The sequence below is a fragment of the Acanthopagrus latus genome, chromosome 8 (assembly GCF_904848185.1).
Source record: "Acanthopagrus latus isolate v.2019 chromosome 8, fAcaLat1.1, whole genome shotgun sequence".
Lineage (NCBI taxonomy): Eukaryota > Metazoa > Chordata > Actinopteri > Spariformes > Sparidae > Acanthopagrus > Acanthopagrus latus.
Window position 1 is genome coordinate 9634577 of NC_051046.1, and position 26278 is coordinate 9660854.

The window sequence follows — 26278 nt, forward strand, 5'->3', positions numbered from 1 at the left end:
TAATGTTTTAACTTTCCACAGCGACCTTTGACCTAATGGTATGTAAACAGTGGGCACATGCCGTCTGCCTTCACAGACACTCAGCAGTTCTCCGCTGTGGCTCTCAGATGTCACCCTGTAAACCCCAAGGTCAGAGCTGTAAATGTAGTCCTCGTTCAGACTCATAATGTCGCACCCCTCCATTGTTCCTCGAAGTTATAAAAAGAGACGGGGAGTGACTTATTGACATGACGTGTTAAAACTTTACTCCCATCAATATGCAATGGAATGTTTTATTTCAAGAGTCAGTTGCTCAACCGCAGCTCTGATCAGGCTTTGTATTTAGACCCGAGGGTGTAATGTCATAATTACTGTCATCTTGGAGCTGCCACTGGTTTTCTTCCTTTGTCGGCCCGAGACACGTGGTATTTTGCTCGCAGGGTATAATTTCATGCTATATAAAGTGCTTTCTTAGACTTCACTGGCAACTGTGCATATAACATAAAAGTGAGGTCTGATATTATGTATGTACTCCACCTGCTGGACTCCTTCAGAAGGCACACAGACTGTGATGCTGAGCCTACGACGACCTCTGCTGGAGGATTTCAGCTCATGGATTTCTTCATGTTCATGTTCAATTTATACCTGTGTTAAATGAAAGATCTCAACTGCAATTTAGCATTGTTAGGAGAGCAATATACACATATGTTCAAATTAGATACACACCTTTCCTGGCCTAAACACATAGCCTGTCTTGGAAAAATCTGGGTTTTGAGGCCCAGTGATAACACATCAAATTAGGCAGGGCTGATCCACTCTTTCTTATGGAAGAGTAGTGCTTTTTGTAATTGTAACAACTCTAAAAACAATTTTATTTTATAGTCTTCAGGGGAGTAACCACAGAACAAACACAGTGTAAGATTCTTATACTCTGCATTATGAAAAGCAGTGTCCCCTAGTTCATTGGGTCTAAACCTTTTCAAGTCGGGACCTCACAGAAGATATCAGATTGCAGATTAGCTTTAACTCACAACATCCTGAAAGAGTCAAAATGAACCTGTTCATCAAGACCGGCAACCTCCGCTAACTCAGTTTACGTTCCATCACTCCAACCTACTCAGTCATCTGCCCAACATCTCTCTAAAGCGGTATATAAAACTTGGATATCATATTGATTATCAGAATATAATACGTTTAATGTAAATAATGCTGTATTATTATTGTTGTAGTTATTATTATTATTATCATTATTATTATTATTATTATTATTATTGTTGTTGTTGTTGTTGTTGTTTTAACCTTTGGAAAGAGTTTCACAAGTCTTACACCATAAAAAATGTCAGTCAGAAGCGCTTTAGTAAAAACAACCAATAGGATTCTTCTCCTTCTTGGGGGTGGGCGGGACTTCCGGGTGGAAATCAGCGTGTTATGTAGCTGTCGGAGCTGCAGCTGAAGGAGTCTTGAGAGAAGGCAAATAGTCGCTTCTACGTAGTAAATTTGCAGCTCATTTGATTAAAGGACATTTTAAATCAGGAGAGACACAGTTTGGACGCTGTAACCGGACTTAAACTGCCAGGAAAAGGGTTAATTCGGTGTAAAACAGTGTAGAGTTTGGTTGGGACGATGCAGACCTTACAAACGATAAGATCATTTGTTTTCGAGTATCCCAAAACTGTCGCTCTGGTCACTTTAACAGGTCAGTAATGCGCTGAATGAATGTCTTGTGTATTAACGGAGAATGAATTAGCTCCTACAGACTGAAGCTAATGATTGATTGACCTACTGTACAGTCCTCATTGATTAGAGACAGTTTGTTATGTAATCAGTGGGGTTGCATGCTTTTAAAAGTACGACTGAACTTTCACTCATATTGTCAATAATTACCCAGTGTTATTATTTATAATAACTGAGTGTTTTGTAAATAATTTGAGATGTACCTATTTTGCGTTGTTCTTATGTGATAGCTGTTTCAGTGCACAGCTAGTAATTCTTTTTTTTTTTTTTTTGACTATGTAAATATGTAATTTTGACAGCTTTATCTATTAAAGATTTGTTGCATTGTAAGAATTGAATGAGAATAGATACAAGTGGAAGAGAGTATGAAAAGGAGAAAAAGTGGCAAAGAGATGGAGAGTGCAAAACTTTAAATTAAATTTGTTTTCTTGTTTCTGTATTATGTTTGTCGGGCACAGTAGTAAGTCTTTTTGCTGTATGTTATTAGTCAGGCTAACAGACTGACAGATGGATGGATGAACAGCTTTATTGGACGACAATAATGATACACAAAATCACCCAGTCCAGACACACAATTAAACTGTGTGAATAAAAACACAGTAAACACTTTCAGTATGGTTCTCATAAGAAAGGGATCTTCAAGTCTGGCAGGACAGATTTAAATGCATTAAATATTCAAAAACAAAGACACAAGACTGACTTTTGAGAGAAAACAGAGAAAAGTTCTTGTAGAGTTTTTGTCGGAGTGGCTGGTGTTTGGAAATAAATACATAAAAGTTATACTTGACTAAAAAAGATGACATTGTGTTAGAATATTATTGGTAAAAGTGCAAGTCCCCCATATGAATAATACTTGAGTAAAAGTCTGAAAGTATCTGAGATTAAATGTAATTGATGTAGTATCAAAAGTACAAGTAAAAGTAAAATATACATATCTTTACATGTATACAATACGTTGACCAAACATCGCTCTGGCTGATACGATATTCAGCATTTTTCTGATTATTGGTATCAGAGTTAAAACATTTTTTTAATCTGATGTCAATCAGTCAATCAAATTAAAATTATGCTGCGTTGGCTCTGATGGAGCATTTAGGAAAAAAATGGCGACTAAAAGGTTTTTGCCTACAAAATGTACTGGAGTGGAAGCAGAAAAGTATCATTTTTAAGGTACTTGTACTTTTCCATTAAGTACAGCTGTAGATTAATTATTCATCATCAGTCCTTTGGGATATGAAGGCAGTTTTTGGTAAAGTAAGATAACAAAATAAAAACCTGCAGGACTTTTACAGACAACTCTGAAGTTAAGGTGTTATGATTAGAGGAGTTTGCTGTAACTGTGTTGACTTTTCTGCCAGGAGTGGGACTTTTCAGTGTGAAGAAATGGATGGCAGGTGGAGTGTGTCGCAGCAGAGCCCGGCTGGATGGAAAGACCGTCCTGATCACCGGAGCCAACACTGGGATCGGCAAAGAAACCGCTGTTGACCTGGCGAACAGGGGTTAGCTGCTTGTCTATCTTTTTGTGTGTTCTAGTCTTTAATTACCTGAGTTCCTTTAGAAATAAGCAAGAGTTGCCGGTGTGTTTGCAGGCGCGAGGGTCATTCTGGCCTGCAGAGACATGGACAGAGCTAACAAAGCTGCAGAGGAAGTGAGGAAGAGGACTGGGAATGGCAGCGTTATTGTCAAAAAGCTGGACTTGGCATCTCTACAGTCGGTGCGAGAACTCGCCAAAGATGTCCTTGCGAGTGAAGAGAGGCTGGATGTTCTCATAAATAATGCAGGTAAAAAATAACGACATCTGATGGTGAGACATTTTCCAACAGCTATGAGACAGTGTTCACATAAACAAACTGATATTCTGGCGTTTAGGCGTTATGAGCTGTCCTAAATGGCAGACTGAAGATGGCTTTGAAATGCAGTTCGGCGTGAACCACCTGGGTCACTTCCTGTTAACAAACTGCCTGTTGGATCTCTTGAAGAAGTCGACCCCAAGCCGCGTTGTCAGTGTCTCCAGTTTAGCTCATGAAAGAGGTGCAGTTTTTCTTTCTTTCTCACTAAAAAGATGTGGATTTTCTTTTTTTCCTCTCTCATGAATGCTGTCCTTTCAGTGTCATTCAGTGTGTACTGTTTTCACCTGACAGGTCAGATTTATTTTGATGACTTACATCAGGATAAAGATTACAACCCTTGGAGAAGCTACCGGCAAAGTAAACTAGCCAACGTTCTCTTCACAAGGGAGCTTGCTAAGAGGCTACAAGGTACTGTAGCCTTTTCTAATCCTTAGCATATCAGAAAATGTGTCTATGTGTTTATTTTCACATAACTCCGTAAACATGTGGGACATTTTTTTTAAAAATTATTATTATTTTGCAGGTACCGGAGTAACAACCTACAGCCTCCATCCTGGAGTCATCCGGACTGAGCTCGGCCGACACTTCTGGCCCACCATCCCCCTTTGGAAGAGAATTGTATACACGCCACTCATGCTCTTCCTCAAGTCTCCAACAGAAGGAGCACAGACCACCATCCACTGCGCTGTGGAGGAGAGCCTGCAGAATGAGAGCGGACTGTACTACAGGTCAGTCAGTGTAGATCAGTAGAGTGTAGCTTCATTATCAGAGGCATTAATGTCTGTTCACGTCTGTTGCTCCCCGCCTCTGTTGCTCCGTGTACAGTATGGTTATGCTTGGAAATTAGTGTATTTTATAATATTTGTGTGTTTGCCACTTGGTGGCAGCAGAACAAACAGCTAACCATTGAATGTATGGACAACAGAGAGCTTTCCGTAGATGCCATTGTGAAACTTCCTTAAAAGTGCATTCTCTCTAATGGCGGGGGGGTTGCAAAAAGTAGGAGTCTATGAGAAAACAATCCTACTTCTCACTGGATTTATTACCTCAGTAAACAGTTGATAATGAGTTTATCATCTCGGATGTTAGTTTAAAGTATTCTTCCATACATCATTATGATTATCATTATGAAAATTATGATCCCATTTAGAGTAAGATAGACGGTAAAGTAAAGCAGGGTATGCTTGTGACTGACAAGCTACCGCGGTGACCATCAATCAGGAAAGAGATCCGCTATCTTGGGTATCTTTAGGATTTTACTCCTTATTTGTTGGATTCTATTTCTTAAACTCTTATCTGTTCTTTTTTTATTTATAGCTTTCAAAAAATATATTGTGTTATTATAAAAGAACCGGTAACTTTGGAGCTTATCAATGCAGTATTAAACATTTCAGTCCCAGGACTCATTTGATACCGGGTCTGTTACCCATTCCTGCTCTTCACCAGCCAAGTAGCTGTCTTTTGTCAGTCTGCCATCAGTGTGTTTATCAGAGATATTCTATAGAAATCAGCCGCCTGCTTCAGGTGGAGACTCGAGTTGATGATAGAGGAGCTGTGAAGCCAGAAAACCCATTTTAGTGTCTGCTGTCTGTAAATCTACGGAACCAAAGGGTCCTCAGAATTTAGTGAATATATACAAATCATCAATTCATTGTTGATTATGGTGCTCATCATAAATGAACCTGGATAACCTACATTATGTTAGATTAAAAAGTACCGTTATGTTACTGTGTTGTAAGTTACCCTTCGATTCCCATCTGTATGCACCACTAATAACTTATTTCCTGTGACTCCATCAGCACAGCGGGAACAGATCCAGTCACATGTTTAACACTAAATTCTGCACTGATTACAGCGACTGTGCTCCTAAAACGGCGGCCCCTCAGGGTCTGGATGATGAAGCTGCCAAGAAGCTGTGGGATCTCAGTGCCTCAATGGTCGGTCTGGCATAATCGTAGTGACATTGATGATGATGATGATGACGACGGTGGCGATGGCGACGATTGTCATCAGTACCAATTGGACTGCCGTGTGGCCCGAGGAAAGACTGGTGTGGTCTCTAATGAGCATCTGTGTGGCGACTATCAGCTGAGCATCCTCCTAATTTGATCAATGAGTAAACAGGCAGAAAAATCACAAGTGATAGACATTTATTCATAATATACAACAAACTACTTGCAAAAATACTATGGGTTAAATTATGTTTTTCTCTTTTGTTAAACAGAAGCACTGCTTCACAGGTAAGTTACATGGAAGCTGTATGATCTTTAGTTTGATTGCCATTAGCGTGAAATGACATTTAAATTGACAAGTTTCACTAATCTCTGCCGACTATGAACTCGAATGTCATTCAATGTTACTTGAACTCATCATATAAGAATTACGTGTGCTTTGAAAGTATCTTGTAACACTGTTAATAGCAACATTTTCTGTTTCTTTTTTTTTTTTCCTCCTGGGCGATAAAGTGCTGTTATACATAGCCCATAGTTTTACCTGTTTCTTAAGGCATGTTTTTCATTCATTCACATCACGTCTACTCATTTAGTTCCATGTGTGACCAACGATATTGGAATAAAACACATTTTGGTTACATTGTCATGAAATAAAAATGCTCCTAATACATCAAATGTATCTGTCCACTCTGTTTTTTGTTTTTTTGTTTTTTTAGCTTTCTTTATCTTGAAGGCACTTTGTACAAATTTGCTACAAACAGTCAAATTTCATCTTACTCAAAGCTACATCTCAGACAAGTGCATCACATTTTTCTTTTTTCAAAAGAAACTCCATTAATGGTGCTAATTACATATGCACAAAGTGCACCCAAGTGGCCTGCTGGCTACGAATGGACCCTGTATGTTCCCTACGTATTACATTATCATGTAAGAGAGCTAGTTCAGAGGAGAAGTACCATGTCTTGGCATTTACATTCAAAACTGTACTACATAAACAGCAGATGTTGTGAAGAAAACAATCCTTAAGGTTGGGTGTACACAGGGAAGAAATCTACCTATATTGCTCAGTTTCAATATATATATATGTATGTATATATATATATATATATATGTATATATATATATATATATATATATATATATATATATATATATATATATATATATATATATATATATATATATATATATATATTCTTTAAATAAATAATACATTATTCAACATCTGTGAGTCTACACAGCTGAACCTATGGATGTGCTTCCTGACAATGTGTGGTGTTGTTATAACATTTCTACCCTCACAATATGTGCTGCATAAACACCATCGCTTAACTAATGAGCCAGCTCTTCGAAATCAGAAAGCTGTTTCATCTGCTCCACTTGCATAGAGTGCCTTCTCACAAGTTTCTTCTTGGACTTGAGGCCGCCTCTCTTTGGTGTGTTTGGTGCTACTGGAGCTATAGATCTAATACCTGTGGCCAGAGGTGACGAGGGCTTGCTACTCGCCCCGATATCGGGAATGGGAGGGTTGGGGTTGACGTTGAGCGGGGGCAGGTGGCCGGGCCTGGTGTGGGAGATGTGGTCCAGCAGCAGCGTGCCCGAGCCTCTCCTCTCCAGGAGGCCCGGCGCTCGCCTGTGTGCTGTGCTGGGGGAGGAGGGGCTGGCGTTGCTGTCGAGAGATTCTCTGGAGCTGGTCAGCATCGCCAGTGGAGACGTGTTTAGTTTCCTCCGCTCCACTGGGACCTTAGGAGAGTCTAACATGGCAGAGTCTAAATAGAGCTGCGAGTCTGAGTCATAGTGATCGTTCCCCAGACGTCTCCTGTGCATTGTGTCTCTCAGACTGGCGGGTCCAGTGCCGCTGCAGCTCTCCTGCTCCGTTGGCACGGTGCTGCGCCGTGCCAGCGGCTGGTGCTGGCAGAGAGATCTCTCGTACGATGCTTTGGACGTTGGAGGAACTGATAGTGAGGTTGTCATTTTGCAGGCTTGCTCGCCCACCGGTGGGAATAAAGTGTCCTTTCCGTCCACGCTGTTGTGTCGAGACAGAACCGACCTCTTGCTTAGGGAGAGCCCGTTCACCCCTGCGACTACATCCTCATCAGAGCTTGCTTTCTTGCTCTCCTCATGGGCGGCGGCTGCAGCCAGGACTGAGGGAGCAATCAGCCCCCAGGGCTCAGACTGCAGCCTCTTCAGCTGAGGCAGACGTGCACGTTTGGGGTTTGCAGGCCGGCGCGTTGGAGACGTTGGGCCGTTGGCAAGCTTCGCAGCCGAACTCGAGGTTTTCAGCTTCGTCTGGAAACTGAAGACTGTGTTTTGCAGCTCTTGCTCAGGTGCTGGCGACGCGGACACACTGATGTCAGACGGAGAGGTGCAGTAAGTCGGGGAGGACCTCTCGTCCAGCCCTGGTGACGGTGGCGCGTTTAGGTACTGTTTGGTGGTTTTGGTGCCGGACGGCGATTTATCTGTGGTGATTATGATGACCTCCTTGCCTTTAGCCTTGCACGCATCCAAGAGCAGTTTCAGTGTCTGCTTATCATCTGCATTGATGGCGTAGACCAGGGCCGAGGCCCCGCTCCGGTCCTCCAGGCTGGGGTCGGCTCCGTTGCTCAGCAGGTGATCCACCACCTCGTGTCCGGCCCTGTGGATGCAGGCGTGCATCAGGGCCGTCCTCCCCGCCTTGTCCTGTATGTTGGGGTCTGCATGGTTGTCCAGCAGATATTTCACCAGCTTCGACTTGCCGACACTCTGCTGGTCAGTGTGTGTGGACATGCAGGCCACCATGAGCGGCGTCTCCCCGCGCTCATTGCTCTCATTGATGTAGGCGCCTCCCTCCAGCAGGAGCCTGGTCAGTCTCAGGCGTCTGAGCCACACCGCCTTCAGGAGCGAGTTCCCGTCCGTCCGCAGCTCCAGAATGTCTGCCATCTCCCGGCCAATCACAGATGTTCTCAGCGTTGAAGTTGCAGCTCACAGCCCTTCGGACAAATCAGTGAAGGGGTTCAGTTTACATGGCAAAAATCTGTATAATTAAAGCCTCATATTGTTTGTTCCTGTAATGTTTTGCTAAATCATCACCAGCAGGTGGCAGTCTATTACAACTTAAAGATAATATCTATCACTTTCACAGATTTATGGTGAAGGAAATATATTCTTCAAATGATAACTCAGATGAAAGTAGGGTGTAACAAGAAAATATAGGTTAGCGCGTAAAGCTGAAAAACAGGAGACAGCTTGCACAGCACCTGTCAGATCCACTAACGAACACTAAAGGGATGATCACACGGTTGTAATTTAATATCCAAAAAAAAAAATCAAAGTTCATCTAATAGCTGCAGCTTGTTGTGTCTTTTTCATCATATTTATTTACGGGAGCGACGAGGAAAAGCATCCACCGACCGACCCGAAAGTGCGCAAAAATCACCAGCCATGAATCTGCTGCCACTGGCACAGAAAAATGCCCGTGAGACTTCGCGTCAACGTGATTTTGTTTTTAAAAATATAAAGCTGAAATAAAATAGCGACAGCACGAAAACACCTGACCTGACAGGATCGTAGCGGCGCAGTGTGAGGCGTGAGAGCGGCGGTGCGTGCTCCTCTTTTTGGATAACTTGGCCACAGAGACGCGCTCCTTCACAACCATCGCCTGTACTCTCCATTAAACGCCTCCTTTAAGACTGTATATATAACGCAAATATGTATTATCGTGATGTACAACGAACCATACATGTGATGTTACGCGTAATGCATGTAGGTTTATCCATTCTGCCTCCTAGGATGAAGAAACCACCGCAGCGCTTCGAGACATTTACATAAATGTGAAATCGTCAACTCTCTTTTCATTTACAAAAAAAAATCTCTTTTTTTTTTTTTCTAGTTTAATAATTTCGCAAAGCAGCTTAATGTGTGTGATGTCTCTTACCTGGTCGGAAGAGAGGGTTCCCCATGCTCTCAAAGTACCCGCTGCTCTGACATTAAAAGAGATGGAGAAGAAAAAAATGATTCAAATGGAAAGTTTGGTCGCAGCTCTTCGTCCAATGTTCCCCTTTATTTCTTGTTTTTTAGTTGTTGTTTTTTTTTCTCAGCCGTGGCCGTTTCCCCACCGACGCGTCCCTGGTTTTAGGTGACAGGGAGCCGTACCTCCTCTGGCACCATCGCACATGAGCTGCGTGGCTTTTGTTATGGAGGCGCACTACATCAGTCCAATGGGGAGTATTCCTTTCACTGCGCACTCAAGGATCACAACCTGGAGACGCTGCGGGTTAAAAATAACTTACTTTCCCTGCATGTTGAATGAAACGTGTATTCTCTTGACGTCAGAGTCGACCAAAAATAAATTGCGTCTGATGGAAAAAGAAAAAAAAAAAAAAAAAAAAACCTCTGTCCTGATGCCTCTCACATCTGCTGGACACAAACAAAACGAGCACCCAAAGACATGGAAATGTGCTTTTGTGCGTGTGAAAAGGACAATTTGTAAATGAAAGACACTGACACTGTTGGGCCCACACATGGTGGAGATGAGGGGGAATCATTTTTGTTCATGTTTGTGTGCGTGTGTGCTATAAATAAGATTAAATCTATCTGCAGTCACATTTGTTCGAATAATACAAACAAAAAAAAACAGCCTTTCTCTCTCTGCCATGTGGACCATCCAGCAGTTAAAAATCTGACAGAGGCAAAGGTTTTGGGTTGTCATCGCATCACACACAAGTCACATAGATGTGCTGTGATTATCTCCATAACACAACACCAAGTCTCCAAGCTGACTGTGTCTCTGATTGGGGCTCGACACATGGAAAAGATAGAGCAGAAAAGAAAATATCTCACACCTATCTATCTATATATATATATATATATATATATATATATATATATATATATATATATATATATATATATATATACATACATACATACATACATACATACATACTGCACAATTAAAGAGGCCAAAACTTGTAGCAGCCATCACAGCCATACAGCCTAATAGGGACATTTCTATTTTTAGGTTGCTATGAGACAGCACAGAAGCAGTTTCTAATGAGAACAGTGATGTTCTCAGCCCTGCATGGAACAGGTGAATCCGACACATAACATTTCACAAAGGAGCGAAAGCCTTTTGTGTTTTTTGTTTTATCTTGTTTAAGGCACTTGCTCAAATTGGATGAGTTTTGACGCCGGTGTGTTTATTACCTTTTATTTGAATTTTTTTTTTTTTCACTTGCACACGTAGCCTATGAGCAAACGTCACATCGACCACCGCCAGCACCACGTTCAATCATTAGTCCTCTGACCCCTGCTCTTTCCCTCTGAGACTGGGACTAATCACTTTATGACCCATCCAAACACTTGACGTCTCAGGACTCCAGACGTCAATGCTGGCAGTGATTTCTCACCTGTGATTGCCTTCTCAGCCCCCACGGGGACATGTTGTTTACGAGGCACATCATGGAGAAGGTGTTTTTTTTTTGTTTTTTTTAAATAAAAAGGCACATACATATACTGTAGTCACCGAGTCAGAAGGATGCCTCCTTCCTCATCTTGATGTGGTTAAACATCTTGAATGAATAATGATTTGTGTGGATTATCGTTTTGGTATCTTTGAGACTCCGGCAGAATCTGTGACGTAGACGTATTTTTTTCACAGAGCTGATTGTCTCAGTGGTCATGCCTAGACAACCTGAAGTGCAGCTGCTATAGAAATGGTTTGGTAATGTCGAATGTGATGGGAGGCGACCTGCTGTCCGCAGAGATACGATGGATCAGAACAAGGCCAGAGCTCACATGGAGCCGCACCAACGTCAGCAGGCCTCATACGGCGCGATCCGTGCCTCGGCGTCGGTGTCTTCGTCAGTATATTAAAAAGGGAAAATAAATAATTAAAGCGGAGCTGTCACCCCTGGGAGCAGTTTCCATTTTCAGATATCGTACATCGCAGCTGCTGCTCTTCCTCCCCACCTTGTCTAAATATAACCTTTTCTTCTGCCTGCATTGTGAGGGGTTTTTACTCAACAGACTACAGTAGCTCTGAGGCTATTTATAGATCCTGAAAAACTAAAAAAAAAAAAAAAGTTATTAACAGTGATCAGATTTCAAGTGTGATCACAACGTCTCCCAAAGAACAGTCTGTGACAGAAAACATGATGATGTCTCGGCGTGATCCTCAAACCCGTGTGAGTGCTTCGAGAAAAAAAAAAGAGGAAATTGATTCAAGTGAAAATGAAAATGGAAATAAGCTCAAATTGAATCTATGAAACGTGGAATTGATTATCCAGCTACCTGCGCAGGCCGCCGCCATGCCTATTTTTAAATCCTAATGTTGATTGAATGTCTGGCTTCACTGGGCCATCAGAGGGAAGTTCAACAGTGATGTCAGCAAACCGTTGATTAATTACACACGGATATGTCACCGTCTATTCTTAAACCTTAACCCACACAGATCCAGGCTATGAGCGTATATCTGACACACAAGTCTCTTATTTGCTGTCACAGAATGCATTTTATTTTCATTCTAAAGGTCTTATTTTAGCTCAGTACCAGACAGAAATCCACCAGCTCAGTGAAATCTGTGCAGCTGAAACTGGCAGAAATCATGAGTGTAGTTATCGACTAGGTCACAACTTGACTTGGGCACGCACAACTCAGGCTTTCACTAAGCACAAAAAAACTGCAAACACTGGATAAAGTTATCCTGCCTCACTCCAAAAGTAATATGTTGTGGCCCGGCTCATGTTTTTTTGAGTCTTTATGCTAAGCTAAGTTAAACTTCTCCTTTAAAGGAGCACCGCGGAACTTCTGTTGTGCTGGAAGCCGGTCGCAAGTTTACGTTAGCAGACTCCATTTCTCAACCATCGTTAGCTGCTGTTGCTCTCTGCTAGCGGAGCTGGAGACGAGAGGCACCGAGACGAGATCCTCGAGAATCTGCGTAAAGTCACATTCTGTTCTGGAAAATCCGACCCATGTCTTTCGCGAGGCAATCTACGGTACGGCAGCTTTAAACCACTTAAAGGAATCGTCTAATTTCTCACATCGTGTTACAAACTGGTCATGTACGGCCGATAAAAAAGTAACTCAGACACGTGAATTGCTGCTAATCACTACGTACGTTCGGAAGACTGTCTAAATCTGTCTCCGTCATGCAGAACTATATTGTAAACACAGAATATACACAAGCTGTTCTTATTCGATTAACTCATGAAGGAGACTACATCCTGCCCAGCTTTACCATCTCGACAACTCCATTGTTGATTTTATTTGTACTTTTCTGTCCTCGGTTTTTGTGCTGCAGTTTGTGTGTCTTTTCCCCGCGATCGTTGTCTCTCTAAAGACCGAGTTTGACATTCTCGTGGCATTTGGTGTCTCCGCGATTGTATCAAGCGAATGTGTGGGCTGCGACAGCGATGAACTGGCACGAACCCTGCCGCAGCTTTCGCGCTGGACCGCTCCATGCCTCCCTCCTACCTCGGCGGATTTAGGAAGAAATGCCTCCAGTGCAGCTTAAAAACCTGCCACCCCTCACATATGCTGCGAGTGATTTTTTTATTTTTTTTTTCTCTTCCTTCTCCCTCATCCACTCACGATTATGTCCCGTGAAGTATAACACATTTCCGGACACTTTGATCTTTTCATATTAAGCGGTATACTTTTTCTGGCACTTGAAATCTTGGAATGGTTCCACTCCTCCTCCTCCTCCTCCCCTGCCTCCTTCTCCTCCATCACTCCTTCTGTTCTTCCACATCTCCTCGCTGTGCAAAAACCAACACCTGCCCTCCTTCTGGGCGAGCTGTAATTGAGTAGAGTGTTATTCAAGAGCGGGAGCATTGTACGGGCAACGATTTCGCCTGGTGATCCTTGTGTATGCTGGCTGTATCCTAGGAGATGGGTGCATATCTAATAAGGAGTTTGTTACTCATTTTGCAGAGTGGGCACTTTGATGTCCTCCGCGTTGAATGTTTCTGTTTCAGCTCCACGTCCCTTCCTAATGAAGCAAGAGGGCTTGAAGCTTCACAATTGGTTGCTTATCAACTCTACACCCCACTTATTAGGAGCTGTTGTAAGGAGCCTTTAATTGGATATTGGCACAGGGGGGCGGGATTTAATGGCCTGTCAGTAATCAAGTGGTCAAGATGTATCCTCACGGGACGGCACCGTTCACACCGTTGAGAATGTTGCCGTCGGTACCCGAACCGAACGCCTCGTGCGCCGTCCCCTCCACATTTTGGCGCGACCGCCTTGACTCAATCAACAAGCGTTCCGATGGTTCGTCCTCGAGTTTGGGATTCACGTACGGCCGCCTCGCCGACTACTAAAGTAATTAGTGGCAAAATTGATGTTTCGGCGGGATCTGTCACACCTCCGTTCACACCACCAGATCAAACGCTCACCAACATGTCTGCCGCCCCATCGAGCGGAGAGCTGGAAACTCTCCCTGCATCCAAATAAGTTGTTTTAATGAAACACTACGGAGCAAAAATACACAGCCATCAATAAAGGATCTGTTTATCGAGATTAATCTTAGAGGTTTTGTTCTTTCAAACCTCTCAGTTCGACTGTGCTCTGCAGAATAAACGTCTGCTGTAAAGTTTTCGACGTTCGGCGCCGTGAACACATCACGGGCGGTTTTTCGAGCTGCTCCTGTGAGCAGTTTCAGAGCACGTGGGTACATCGGCGTGGATGAGTGGATGTTCTGACAGTGAGTTGGAAGACTTCACTCTGCTCGCGGTTCACACCCCTGAGACTGTGACGTCTTTGACACCATGAGGCACTCTGACCAAAATACACCTCCTCTGCAGCACAAGATGAGGAGAAGAGCTTTTTCTGTGCCTGTTGTTGTTGTTGGTGACGTCAAATTGTTCCTGTCCAGCCTTGAGGATGTCAGGGCTCATCTGCGACATTCGACACGACAGGATCAGCCTGGCCTCTGCAAAATGAGTGCTGTCGAGGTGACAGAACTAACAATAGATCTGAAGCTTCACAAACACGGCCGCATGGCAGAATACCTGCCACCTATTAATTTAAGACTGAATCATGCTCCACTGAGTGCATCCATAATTAATCACCAAGCAACTGAATCAACCTGCAGCAGGCTGAATTCTACATCTCTATTAATCTCCTTTAATACATTTAAGTAAGTGTTGGATCATAATAACACAATCCCGCTCCAGCAATAAAAGGCTGGCGAACGGAGCTTTTGTTCAGGGAGCCGACTGTTCTTCAGGTTCCAGATAAGAAAACGCGGCAAGTGAAAGACGGCACAACTGTGCGGCAGCTGGGTCTGATCAGCAGCGTCAGGAGGTGGGAAGAGCTGGCAGGTACCAGAGGACAAACACAAGTCAGTAATTATTGCTGGGCGCTAAAAGAAAGGAGCTGTGAGACAATGAAAGCTGTCACACTGAATGCATTCCAACTCCTCAGAGATGAACCGCTCTTACGCACACGTTCCGGTTTGAGGCGGAAGATGGTGGAGGTCGCCAAACAAGGTTGAGAACTAGATGCTAATGTTTGTAGGCTAAATGGCAATGTTACACTCTGAGAGTTAGCAGGTGTACCAAGTCTGCTATCGCGTCAGAACGCTAAGATCTGCTATTTAACAATCAGAATTGTTGTCACGGTTGTCATCATCTGAAAACAATTGGAGTTTTGTTGAAATTTGACATGCAGATATTGTCAAACTCCTTTCAGCTGATTGTTGTTATATCCATATACATGCACATTCTTTGTTTACCACAGAATTACAGAAAGTATTTTGGTCCAACCCCAACTACCCTGCCACTTAGGCTGTTTACACTTCCACGTATGATGTCCCAGTTTAGTGGGTGTAAGGGCTGCGGTAAGTTCATCTGTATCATCTGTCGCTTTTTATTTTTGGTTTAATTGTCTTTTAAATGCATTCGTTCTAGCTAGCTAACTAGATAGCTAACCAGGCTAGCTTATAGCTGATTTGTGCATCTTACCTCAAAAACTAACCTACTGTTGATGTTTTCCCACGCGTGATCGTGTCACATTTACCGATCAAACAATATGCCACAGAAATGAGAAAAAAAATATTGTGTAAGGGGCAGGAGAGGAAATAACTTACATTGTCCCCCTTTGATGGCGAAATGGAACTGTGTCGCTCCACTTACATCAGTCCAGACTGGCAGGGTAGGAGCACATCTTGCTAATGTTAGCCTAATGTTGTCAACAAATTGGGAGTGTCCATGCTTTGCTATCTCCATCAGACGGTAAATGGCATTGTGATAATTCCAGGATTGCAAACATTATGCAAGAGAAATCGGCACAGCTCATACTGGAATCATCCATTCATGTCTGTGTTGCAGCGATGTCCCATTTCTGATATGTTGTTCTGTTCTGATAAGCAAGAGGGCACTTGAAAAGAGGGCTAGGGCTAAACAGTGGAAATGGGATTGAGCCAAACTCTTTCATGTAGTCGGATTACCATAACATTACCGATATTGTGATGACCCGCTGGTAGATGCACACAGACAAAGCTTTTCAGAGTGTGCAAAGAACAAAATTTTGGAAATTTTGACCTGCTGGTGGTCGTCCTTAGAATTATGTGCATTGCCAAATTTGTGGGAGACTACAAATGTCTGTATAAAAATTCAGGTCAATATGTAGAAACGTCCAGATTGATGGCACATTACAAATAAGTCAGTCTTAGTCACCTCAATAAGCAGGCATTGATCTGTATTGACCAACTTTAAGAAGTTTTTAGGTCAATGACTGCATGTTCAGGCAAACAAGAGGCTTTAAAGAGAAATAAATCAGCGTCCTGGTGTTGAAAGCATAGTATCACCTGCGTACCTCTCACGTACTCGCTGACTCTCTGAATCTGAGCGGTTCAGCCGACACTATTGGCTGACGTGTCTGTGATTGTGTCCTGCTGTTAGCGCACACAGACCAGGCAGGATTTTTTATCAGAGTTTTCAACAGGAGGTAGAGCGAGTGAGGAATCTCTCTGCTTGAGTCACACCGCTCCGGCTTTTTAATCCCCTTTCCTGTCTGATTTCAATTCCAAACAGGCGCCACAATAATACACCACCACGGTGATCTGGCTGCTGGCCTGTTGGCGAAAATGCTCGGCGCGCGAGGAAGATAATAGACGTAATTAAAATACACAGAGCTCAGTTAAAGAAAGGAAAATTCATCTGCATCCTGGTTCCCAGTGTGCTCGTGAGGCCCACAGCTAGTGTTCCCCTGGGCTGGGAGCTCTCATACCTGACTGAGCAGATCAAGATAAGAACCAGTTATCTTTGCCTCACAGCACTCCACATCCCAGAGGGAGATCACCTCTCTAAGTAGACACGGCAGCATGGGATTTATTCAAACAAGAACACAACCATTTACTCTTCCGTCTACAGTCATTTTAAAAGCAGGGGTGCATTGAAATGTGATTAATCACTATTAATCGCAGAAGAGGGTTTTGAGGAAGAATTCCTGCTCAGAGGAGATGTGCGCTCATACTGCAGATGCATCCTGTTGTCTGAGGTTGTTATTTTAACCGGGCACTTTGAGTCACAATAAGCCGAGGAAGCAGGCTGACGTAAAGAAAACGTGTTGAAATCCCTTCTACTTAATTATACCAGCGGCTGATTAGTGTCATCTTCACTGCAACAGCTGCTGAGCTGCTTATTATACATCACAGGATTCATGAAATACAACAATTTTAACCCAGAGGATTGCTGTACATTGGAAGGAAAACTACATTTTTGTCCGTGTGTGTCAGTGTACATGAATCGTAAAGATTACATTCCTGAACTGATTTTTATCACCCGAAACCACAATCTTCCCCCCTAAACCTTAACCAAGGTGAGTCCTGATAGATACACTGTGCTGAATGTTTCCTCTCTTAAACCTTAACCAAACCTTGTTGCCCAAACATAATCACAGTCTGGATGTGAACCCTGGATTCTGGTGTGGCAGTCTTGGACTTTGGATCCAGGTTTAACTTTGTAGCTCTTGCAGCATAAAAGTGCAATATGTAAGAACTGCCCATCTGTCAACTCCATACTCAAAACCAAACATGGGGCAGCATATCACCAGAGTAACCCGCCAAGTGTAGCTGCCATTAGCTGGTTAGCTTGGTTAGCTGTGCATCTAGTGGTCTGGACTGGGAGTGTAAAGGCATTTTCAGAACTAGCACAGGTGCAGTGGACCAGCATGGGCAGGGGCTAGCTAGTAGCTAGCATGCTAACAACAATAGATATCCCTGCAACACAATACATAGCCGTCGTCATGTCAGCACTGTTATTATTTTCCAATTTAGTGAATTCTTACACATTTTCAATTGAAATTCTTACATATTGCTCCTTTAAATTTGATAGCCTAATCAGTGAATCTGTTAAATAAGTAATGTCAAATTGTACATATTTATTGTGGTGCAGGCATGAAAGGTAATCAAAGTCAAATTATAATTGTGGCCACTCTAATTGTGACAATTTGACAAACTGTCGGTGAATCCGGTGCTCAAACCTCCCAAAGGTTTTGGTTTCAAATATTAAGTTTTTAAGCAGAACTCATGATTAAATGTGCAACATTCAAACTTCATATTTTTAAAAGACTTCACCTGATCTGCTTTTTTCAAGACCGTGTGAGTGTTGTTGGATCGCTGTTGACTGACGTTGCTGGAAACATAAGATAATAATCCCCCCCAAAAACCGTCCACACATTTTGATTTAAATTACACAGAATGTGGGAATCGCTAAAGCACTAAAACCTTTGTGCGGGCTCAAAGCAAACTAATCATATGTCAAGCACCACGCTGAAATCTCTGAAATCCATTATTGCTTTCACCATTAAAGCTGCATGAATTGATTTCTTTGGCCACTTGGGGAATGAAAACACGATATTGGCATATAATCACCTCAGAAGGTTGTTGGTCAACATCCACAGTTATCTACGCATCCAGCAAATATGAAGCAACATTATCACTCATTCGGAGTCGTGTTTCTGGTCCTGCATTCAGTGTCTTTTTAGTTGTTTTGGGTCTTTTTGAGGAATAAATCTCAGGCTTTCGCGGCTTGTTCACCAGCTTGCTGCTAACCGCCTCGGTCTGGTCCGTTTATCAGCGCATGTTTGCTGCACATACTCGTTCGCTCCACTGTTAATATATGAAATATTGATTCGTGCTCCTTCAAGTTTTCTCAAATGACTCAGTGTTTGAGCAGACGGAGGATGAACTGGTGTAGGCCCTTTTCATTACACTGGGCTCTCCCAGCATTTGTGTGAAGAGGAGTCAGATAAGTTTGGCTCCACACTCAGGAGTGACAAGAGCTCCAGTTGGCACATTGCGAGAACAATATCTTGTGTGGTAGGATGACGGCACGGTTGGTTATAGATGCTATCAAAGGCACACCGCTCTGTCCAAATGAAGATTTCCTGTCCGGTCAGTGCCGAGCCAAACGAGGGCACGACTGCATTCTGCAAGGTCACGAAGGGAACGCATCGGATCAAGCCCATTTTTAGTTTAACCTTAAAAATTGGCTTCAGGGGGAATTTTCATTAGAGACATTATTTTCTTGAAACAATGCGCCTTTTGTGGGCAAACCTCTGTCATTCAGATTTCTGTTTTAATTATTTAACCATTAAATGTGCTAAATGTAAGAGCGTCAGTTTAAAACATGCAAAAATTAGCATTATCATTTGACTTGGGTTGCAGAGACATCCACAGAAATTAGCATGCTAACCAGCTAGCTCCTTGCCACTTTGTGCTCCAAGCGATGCAAGTCGGATTGAAAAACACCAACATTCCCCCCGGTGCTCCAAGCTCTTTTGATGACCCCGGATCGTCCCTTCCTTTTAAGACACATTTTTTTCAGCACACATCCCATTCACTTGGAGACAGGGTGCTGCTGGGTGATGTTTTCCACGGCACGATTGTGTCAGTATCACAATGTGGTGACTCACGTTTATCATCCTCTCTCCTGTTGTGCCTCCTCTTAGTATGAGGTTTGAGGAACATGACAGATACCGTGCGTGCGCGAGTGTGTGATTCAGTATCTGTGTTACTGTCTGTGTTTACGTTAAAAAGCTTAGTCATCTGACAAGTAATTGAGATGAAATCTTCAGTTATTATGATGTCTTCAAAGCGTACATAATTCAGGATGCGTCTCTTTCTCCTGACTGTTTTTTTTCTCCTTCTATTGACTAGTCTGGCGACACATTAACATGATGTGTTGTCCTCAGACTCAATCTGTGATGCTCCTCTCCTATTCAGCGGGACGCGCTGAATGCAGAATGGAGTGGGGACCTGATTTGGTTAGCGCCGATCAAAGGCTTCACCGTGCATTTAATTGCCCACGTGTGCTTTGACAAAATGGTCACAATGCAAAATCGGCGGCGGCTTTGATACCACTGCAACACATTTGATCCAGGCGAAGTGGGCGATAAGTTAGTATCAGCTCAGGTCTCAATTCAGCACATCAGATACAGAACTCCATTTTGTTAATTTTGAACTCGCATCTTCGGTTTGCTGTTGCGATCTTTTAGCTATTTTACTTCGTAATCAGCAGTCTTACTACAGGTTTAACTGTGTCAGCGCTTGTGGGCTTTGCAACTGTATGTGCCAGCAAAAGAAATAAAAGAGAATCTGTCGAAGCACGAGTGTTGCACCTCCGCAGTCATGAGGCGATGTGGCTGTGTCTGTGTTTTTACAGTGTCACTGTTGATACTGGCACAGATGGAGGGGCTGTGCCCTAAATAAATATGTAAGTAGCCATGCTGAGTTCCTGGTCCTCCCGCTGCTCTCACTGATGCTATTGATCTAATTGCTCTTTTAAAGCCCAAATGCCTCGGCTAAAACGTTCCCAGCGCAAAATAAGTCAGCAAACGAGGGCCTTCGGGCTTCCTCGACGTGATCATCCCACTCATGTTTAAACCTCTTGGCCCCTGCACACACACACACACACGGAGCAGAGTAAAACAACGCTTTGCCTGGTTTGACTCCCTTTGAGGCCTAACATGACGACAACATGACAAAGACATTTGAATAGTTTCAGAGAAGGTGCTTTGGAGTGACTGATGATAACCTTTTACTTCTCAAAAACAACTGTTATATAACAATACGCTACAGGATTTTGCACATGATTGCTTATGACTGGTAAAACTTACAGTATTTCCCTATTTCCACTCAGTTACATGACTTTATTGGAACAGGTGTGTGTGATAGCTGTCTGTCTGTAATGTGACCTGCTTGGTCCACATGGGTCAACCATCAATAAAATGTTACATGTTTTCTTATATTAACAAGTACATTTTGACTTGCTCCACTGATGGATTTATCTACTTTTCACAAGCAAAAACCTTTGTATTTATTGTAGTTTTTCTCGATTTTCTTTTTCAAGTGACGCTGTTTCCAATGAAGTTTTAGTCAGTTGGCATCACATTCCCTGTAGCGGCTTCTCAATACACAAGAGCAAATAATAAACTTTACACACCAACAGGAGAAGCACCACCGAGGGGGTAATATGTCTCTGTGTATTTTTAGGGATGATTAATGTGATTCCCAATCCAGGACAGCCGACTGGAGAGGACAATTCATGAGGGACTGTGGATGGAACTGAATGGGGTCATCCCACATAAAAATAAAGGCAAACACTCGGTGGATGTGCAGAAACAGTTGAGCGCTCTTTCCTTCTTATTGTGCTTATCGTGACGATTATTATATTATTAACTGTTTTCTCATTTATCAGTTTTATTGGTTAAAAAACTAAACTGCTTTCTAATCTGACACTGGTTAAAGCGCCAATATACTTTTGTTTTGTTTTATGATGATGTATGATGTATGATTTTATGTTATGTTTTAAGTATGATGTAAGCGGGTTCACTAAGAAGTAATACAATTTACTATGACTGACGGCAGGAAACAGGAAACAAATGGCGATCTAAAAGCGACTCATTCATCCTCCTGTGGACTCTGTGCTCCTTAATAATCACCTGACTTCCTCCTTTGCTGCCACCAAAAAGAGAACCATAACTACTGTCATGATTACTACAGTCATCTGACGACTAAACATGTCATTGTAGCACTTTCTGAACTGAAGCCCAACAGTCTGAAGTAAACATGGCTATTTTCATTCGGACCCTTCCCTTGATTCTACGGCAAATGTAAGAAATGTAGCTGCTCTCTCTCTCTCTCTCTCTCTCTGCAGGCTGGTGCAAATGCACACATTCCCCCGGGGGGAAGACGGTCAGTCTCACAACTATCAAGATGATGCAAGTCTATTCGGTTTCTAAAAAATCTGACATATGAGTCAGACAAAATACCAGTTGAGATTGATGGGCAAATAAAACCTTGTTAGAGAGACAATCAGCAAAGGGCGGAACACGTGATGTTAATTCTCGGAAAGTCCTGTAAATACATTTAATACAAGGCGTTGTGTTAGAGTGATGCATTATTCTGCTTACATGGCAGGCTTTTGCTGAAGAAAGGTGTTTTTTGATAACGTCACATGCACGATAAAGGTTTTCATAACTTTCTAAACACTATCTCAACATCGGTGCTGACATTTGACAACAGAGATGCGACAGACGAGGATTTTTAAAAAACGAAGATAAGACACAGGTTTTGAGGCGTTCAAGGCACGCTGCTGCTGCTGCTGCTACTGTTGTTGAGCACACATTGTTAGGAGAGGTTTGGCTCGGTCAATGTGATCAGCCATGCACAGCCAGGTGTGTGAAGAAGCTCAGCCAGGCACAGGGACAGGGGTTTATAAATAAACCAAATAAAGGACGGTGCCGTCAGTGACCCTTGAGATGTGGCTTTGGAAGGGGTGGAAAGGCAGACGTTTATCCTGAAGAAACTAATAAAGCACTGTCTGTCAGCTGAGAGGTGAGTCAGCCCAGAATAGCATCATTAGAGAGAAGCAGCGCTCTGATCATGTCTCTGAGGGGAGATGACCACCGCGCTGCACCACACATCCAGGCGAGACCACCTAGCAGGCTCACTACACAATCTGTTTGTGAAAACAGCAGCTCTGCAGCACTGAAATAGAAGAAAAAAAACACACTTGTGGTGTTAGAGTCAATTGTCATGGTGACATCTCCAAACGGCGGGGGGGGGGGGGGATTATTCATCTTATCAAGCATCTTTTGTTGGATAATGATGTGTTAGCGTGTGATAGCTGTCATTACACCTCCCTCCCACAAATATCATCATCCAGACCCTTCACAACATGATATTCTTTGACTTTTCAGATGTGACAGTGTGCATCCAGAAAGATTGATTCGCTTCAAATGTCCAACATGATTGTTTACTAGAGCAGGAAAGACAACACATCATTAAGCATCATTGATCCGGCCAATGCGCGCCTCTGCCCGTCATTGCATGGAAACCATTTCGTCATCCTTGTTGGTGACGGTGTCTGTATTGAATCAGATTAAAAGAAAAGGGGTGTTTTAGTGCATTTAAAATTATTGAAAATGTGAACTGAGATAATTTTTAATGCTCGACAGTGTTTTACTTGAGGGAATAGTTTGATATATTGATTCTGGAAGGGATTCCTGGCGCTCCAAAAAAGAAAATATTAGCCGTTATTTAAGGGTGCTCTTTTGTAAAAATGCCATTTTATTGATATTGCAACAACAATAAATGCTTTTTAACATTTCCTGCCTCGTTTCTTGATATTTTCTTCTATTGGAGTGCCTGGATTGCCTTTGGAATAACCCTTTCCTCCAGGTTTCCATGATCAACCAACACAATTTTTGCCGCTATTCTGTCATAAGAGCAACCAGCGATCTTTTTGTTTCATTTTTTTTTTTTTTTTCAGAAGACCTAAAATGTTGACTGTGAAAGCATCTACCCATCAGTATTTCCAGTTTTTGTCAGAAGCCGACCGCTAGTGGCCATAGTGATTATTACTGCAGCAAAGGAGGAAGTCAGGGGAAGTTGTATAATGAGTGACAGGTCCACGTAGGAAGGTCGGGATCAGTCAGGTCAAATAAGCGCTCAGCAGGTTGCTGTCCGTGTCCAGTGTAAACTCTGAGGTTTGAAGATGTGAAGCTTGATACCACACTCATTTCTAAATGGTAAATATCAAGCTACAGCCAGCAGCTGGTCAACCAGAAGAAAGTAAAAATCCACTCATCAGCATCTTTACATCTCACTCATTTTGTTTGTTATGCAAAAAAGCTGATTTTTGTTCATTTCTGCAGGGAGTCAGGCTGGCCAATCTTCATGCCAAGCTAAGCTCTTGCAGGTTCATGTTTGGCGCGCAGACTCCAGAAAAGTATTGATCTGCTCTTTTTAGCTCTTGACAAGAAGATGATCAAACGTGTTACCCGAAAATGTCGAGCCGTTCCTTGAACATCTCCTTGCAAGTTGTACGACTTCAGTGGCGTTGAAGTGTGTCTCGCTGTCAGAAAAAAAAAGACTGTGAGCCTGACTTTACTCACACTTGCATGTCTGCATATGCTCGCTAGTTTGCTGCAAGGCTGCGGTTTCTTCCAAATACGAGGCGTTTTTTTAATTTATCTATTTTTTTTATTTCCAGCAGTCTTCAAATGCTGATAGATTTTTCAGAGCTGATGAGACTGAAAGAAAAAACTGCATGCTGCTGCAGATATTAGGTACAAAGAAGAAACGGGAGCATCGCGGACACGAGGATCTACTTTAGGCCCTTTCCACAGTGCTGAGCTGTCATCGAACGTGACGATGAGTTTGCAGCGTTGCGTCGGGGTCAAGCAGGAGTAAAAGTAGCGCAGCACAAGTAGAGCTGACCACGTCATTTGATTTAAGGAGACGACTGAAGATATGAGGGATTCGCACTGTTTTTATTTATAGTCTGGTTAATATTTCAAAGGGGAGGGAGGAGATGATCCAGCTGTGTGCTGACACTCTTCTCACAGAGCTGCATCTCACCCAAATATATATATAATATATGATGAGACTCTGGTTGCCGGAGGTACAGCTGGCATCGTTCTGATGAGCTTGTTTTTCGATTAAATAAAACACGCAGGTCTGCTTGAATCAACCTGCACAAGGAAAACAGTGATTATAAAGGTTTACAGCAGTGTAAAAAAAACAAAAAAACAAAAAACAAAAACATGACAGGAGATTTTTCTGGTTAATATGTTCGCGTATGGGGGACTGTGTGACCCATCTACCCAGGCTTTATGCCTATGATTATTTGAAATATATCTTAAAAACAAAAACAACAACAACAACAACAACAACAACAAAACAGTTTAATACAACAGTCCTGCGATAAATCCTCCTTTCATGGCACTTATCATTTTCAGTTTTAGAGATGATGATGATGATGTAGACTGAAATTTTTGGTCATTTGTAGTTTTTTGGTGCTGTGGAATGATGCGTTGCCACAAGGAGTTCTCGGTCTAAGCAAGAAACAGAGGCAGCGGGGGACCATGGGAGTTGTGGTCCCAGAGCCTTGCTTAAAATGTTTGAGTTGCTTCTTTTTACCGACACACACCTTTGTAACACCAACGAAACAAGCGACATTTGTGGCACTTTCGTCACGTTTTTTCGCGGGTAAGCTCTTAAGCAAACCTCGACTCTTTTGTCTTTTTTGTCTGTTTTTCAATATTTGATGGGCTTCCACAATTTGTTCACCTCTCCCGTGTATGTCATAAGCGTTCGAAAAGGTCAATTGATTCCCGCTCTTGCTTTCTGAAAGGTCAGTAAGGTGAATGGCAAAAGGCCGTACGTCCTGAAGGGGAGGCTCTTTCGTCACTTCGCCTGTCGAATGAAACACAATGGAGCGGGGTAAATCCAGATAGCAGCTGAAGTGGCCGTTTCTTTCATCCCTCAGCTTGCGCGGTGGCTCATCTCTGGGTGTGAATTTGCCTCCCTTGCCTCACTGGTTGGTGGCAAATAGTCATATGAAAAAAGTACATTTGGCAAAAAATATGCTCGTGCGTGGCAGCAGCACATCTCTTGTTAGCACTTCGCCAGACTTCCTGTCAAAGCTGACGCGCAGAGGCATGAAGATGTCACTGGCAGACTGCTCACGAGCCACCTTCCCAGGTCTCGTCACCATCTACTGGCATATTAAGAGGGGAAAATGCAAACCAAGTGACACAGAGCAGCTGGGGAGCGCCTCAGACCTCTGAAACTCAATTTGTTAGAGGGAAATAACTTTAACGAGGTGCAGAATCTAATAAAGACTTACACGGGTTTCCACTGATGATTTAAGTGAATGAATTCTCGGGTTCATTTTCTGGTTTTGCGACGTCCATGCAAAGTAAAAGGCCTTCGTTATTGACCCGGATTTTTCAGAACGGTTGTGGCAGGGCGTCGAAGCTCCGTGCGGCCTTACCTTTGTTGTCATAGATCCCTCCTGTGAGTAAGGCTCTGACGTCAGAGCTCGCAGCAATTACTGGCAGCGCTCGCTTCGCCGCGTGTCAAGCCATAGTAACTGCTGAGCTCCATACCAGGCAGATGGATACAAACCAGTCCCAACAGGCACAGCGCCGCTCTCCAAAAATTAATTGCTGGGCTCCTTCTCCGGGTGTCCTGAACCCAGCCTGGGATTGTTTGACTTGGATCTGTCATTCAGCCTGTCCTCTGTGGTCGGCTGGTGTGCGGATGGTGCAGGTCTGAAAAAAAAATAAAATAAAAAAAGGTCTGGTTTTTGAGGCAGCGGATGCCTGGTTAAACACTTAGCACATGGCAACAGATGGCGGCGGGGAGCTCCAAGCGTCAGTGGGTGGTCCGCTGTTAGCTGGAGATGATGGGGACGTGTTCCCCACTCAGTTTAAGGTGTGCCTCATCTCACCCCTCTTGTCCTCCTTCAAGGAATCACAGGCAGGCCG

At 43.1% G+C, this 26278-nt stretch overlaps 2 protein-coding genes across 8 annotated transcripts; one reads left to right on the plus strand and one right to left on the minus strand.

Annotated features, from left to right (window-relative positions):
* Window positions 1-1393: 1393 nt before the first annotated feature.
* Window positions 1394-6185, plus strand: LOC119024071 (retinol dehydrogenase 12-like). Its single transcript, XM_037106499.1, has 7 exons — window positions 1394-1675; window positions 3072-3212; window positions 3303-3494; window positions 3583-3744; window positions 3855-3971; window positions 4087-4291; window positions 5419-6185. The coding sequence occupies exons 1-7, from the start codon at window positions 1603-1605 to the stop codon at window positions 5513-5515; spliced, it is 987 nt and encodes a 328-aa protein (XP_036962394.1). The 5' UTR covers window positions 1394-1602; the 3' UTR covers window positions 5516-6185.
* A 555-nt stretch (window positions 6186-6740) lies between these two features.
* Window positions 6741-16020, minus strand: ankrd34c (ankyrin repeat domain 34C). Of its 7 annotated transcripts, none has more exons than XM_037106489.1 (3): window positions 15585-16019; window positions 9429-9469; window positions 6741-8484 (listed from the first exon to the last, which is right to left on the minus strand). In XM_037106489.1, exon 3 carries the CDS (start codon window positions 8432-8434, stop codon window positions 6848-6850), a length of 1587 nt encoding a protein of 528 aa, XP_036962384.1. In that variant the 5' UTR covers window positions 8435-8484; window positions 9429-9469; window positions 15585-16019; the 3' UTR covers window positions 6741-6847. The 7 variants fall into 7 exon arrangements, with proteins under 7 accessions (XP_036962384.1, XP_036962385.1, XP_036962386.1 ...); XM_037106490.1 differs by having other exon boundaries at window positions 9429-9474; XM_037106491.1 differs by lacking the exon at window positions 15585-16019 and adding an exon at window positions 13150-13168 and having other exon boundaries at window positions 9429-9474.
* Between the last annotated feature and the right edge of the window lie 10258 nt (window positions 16021-26278).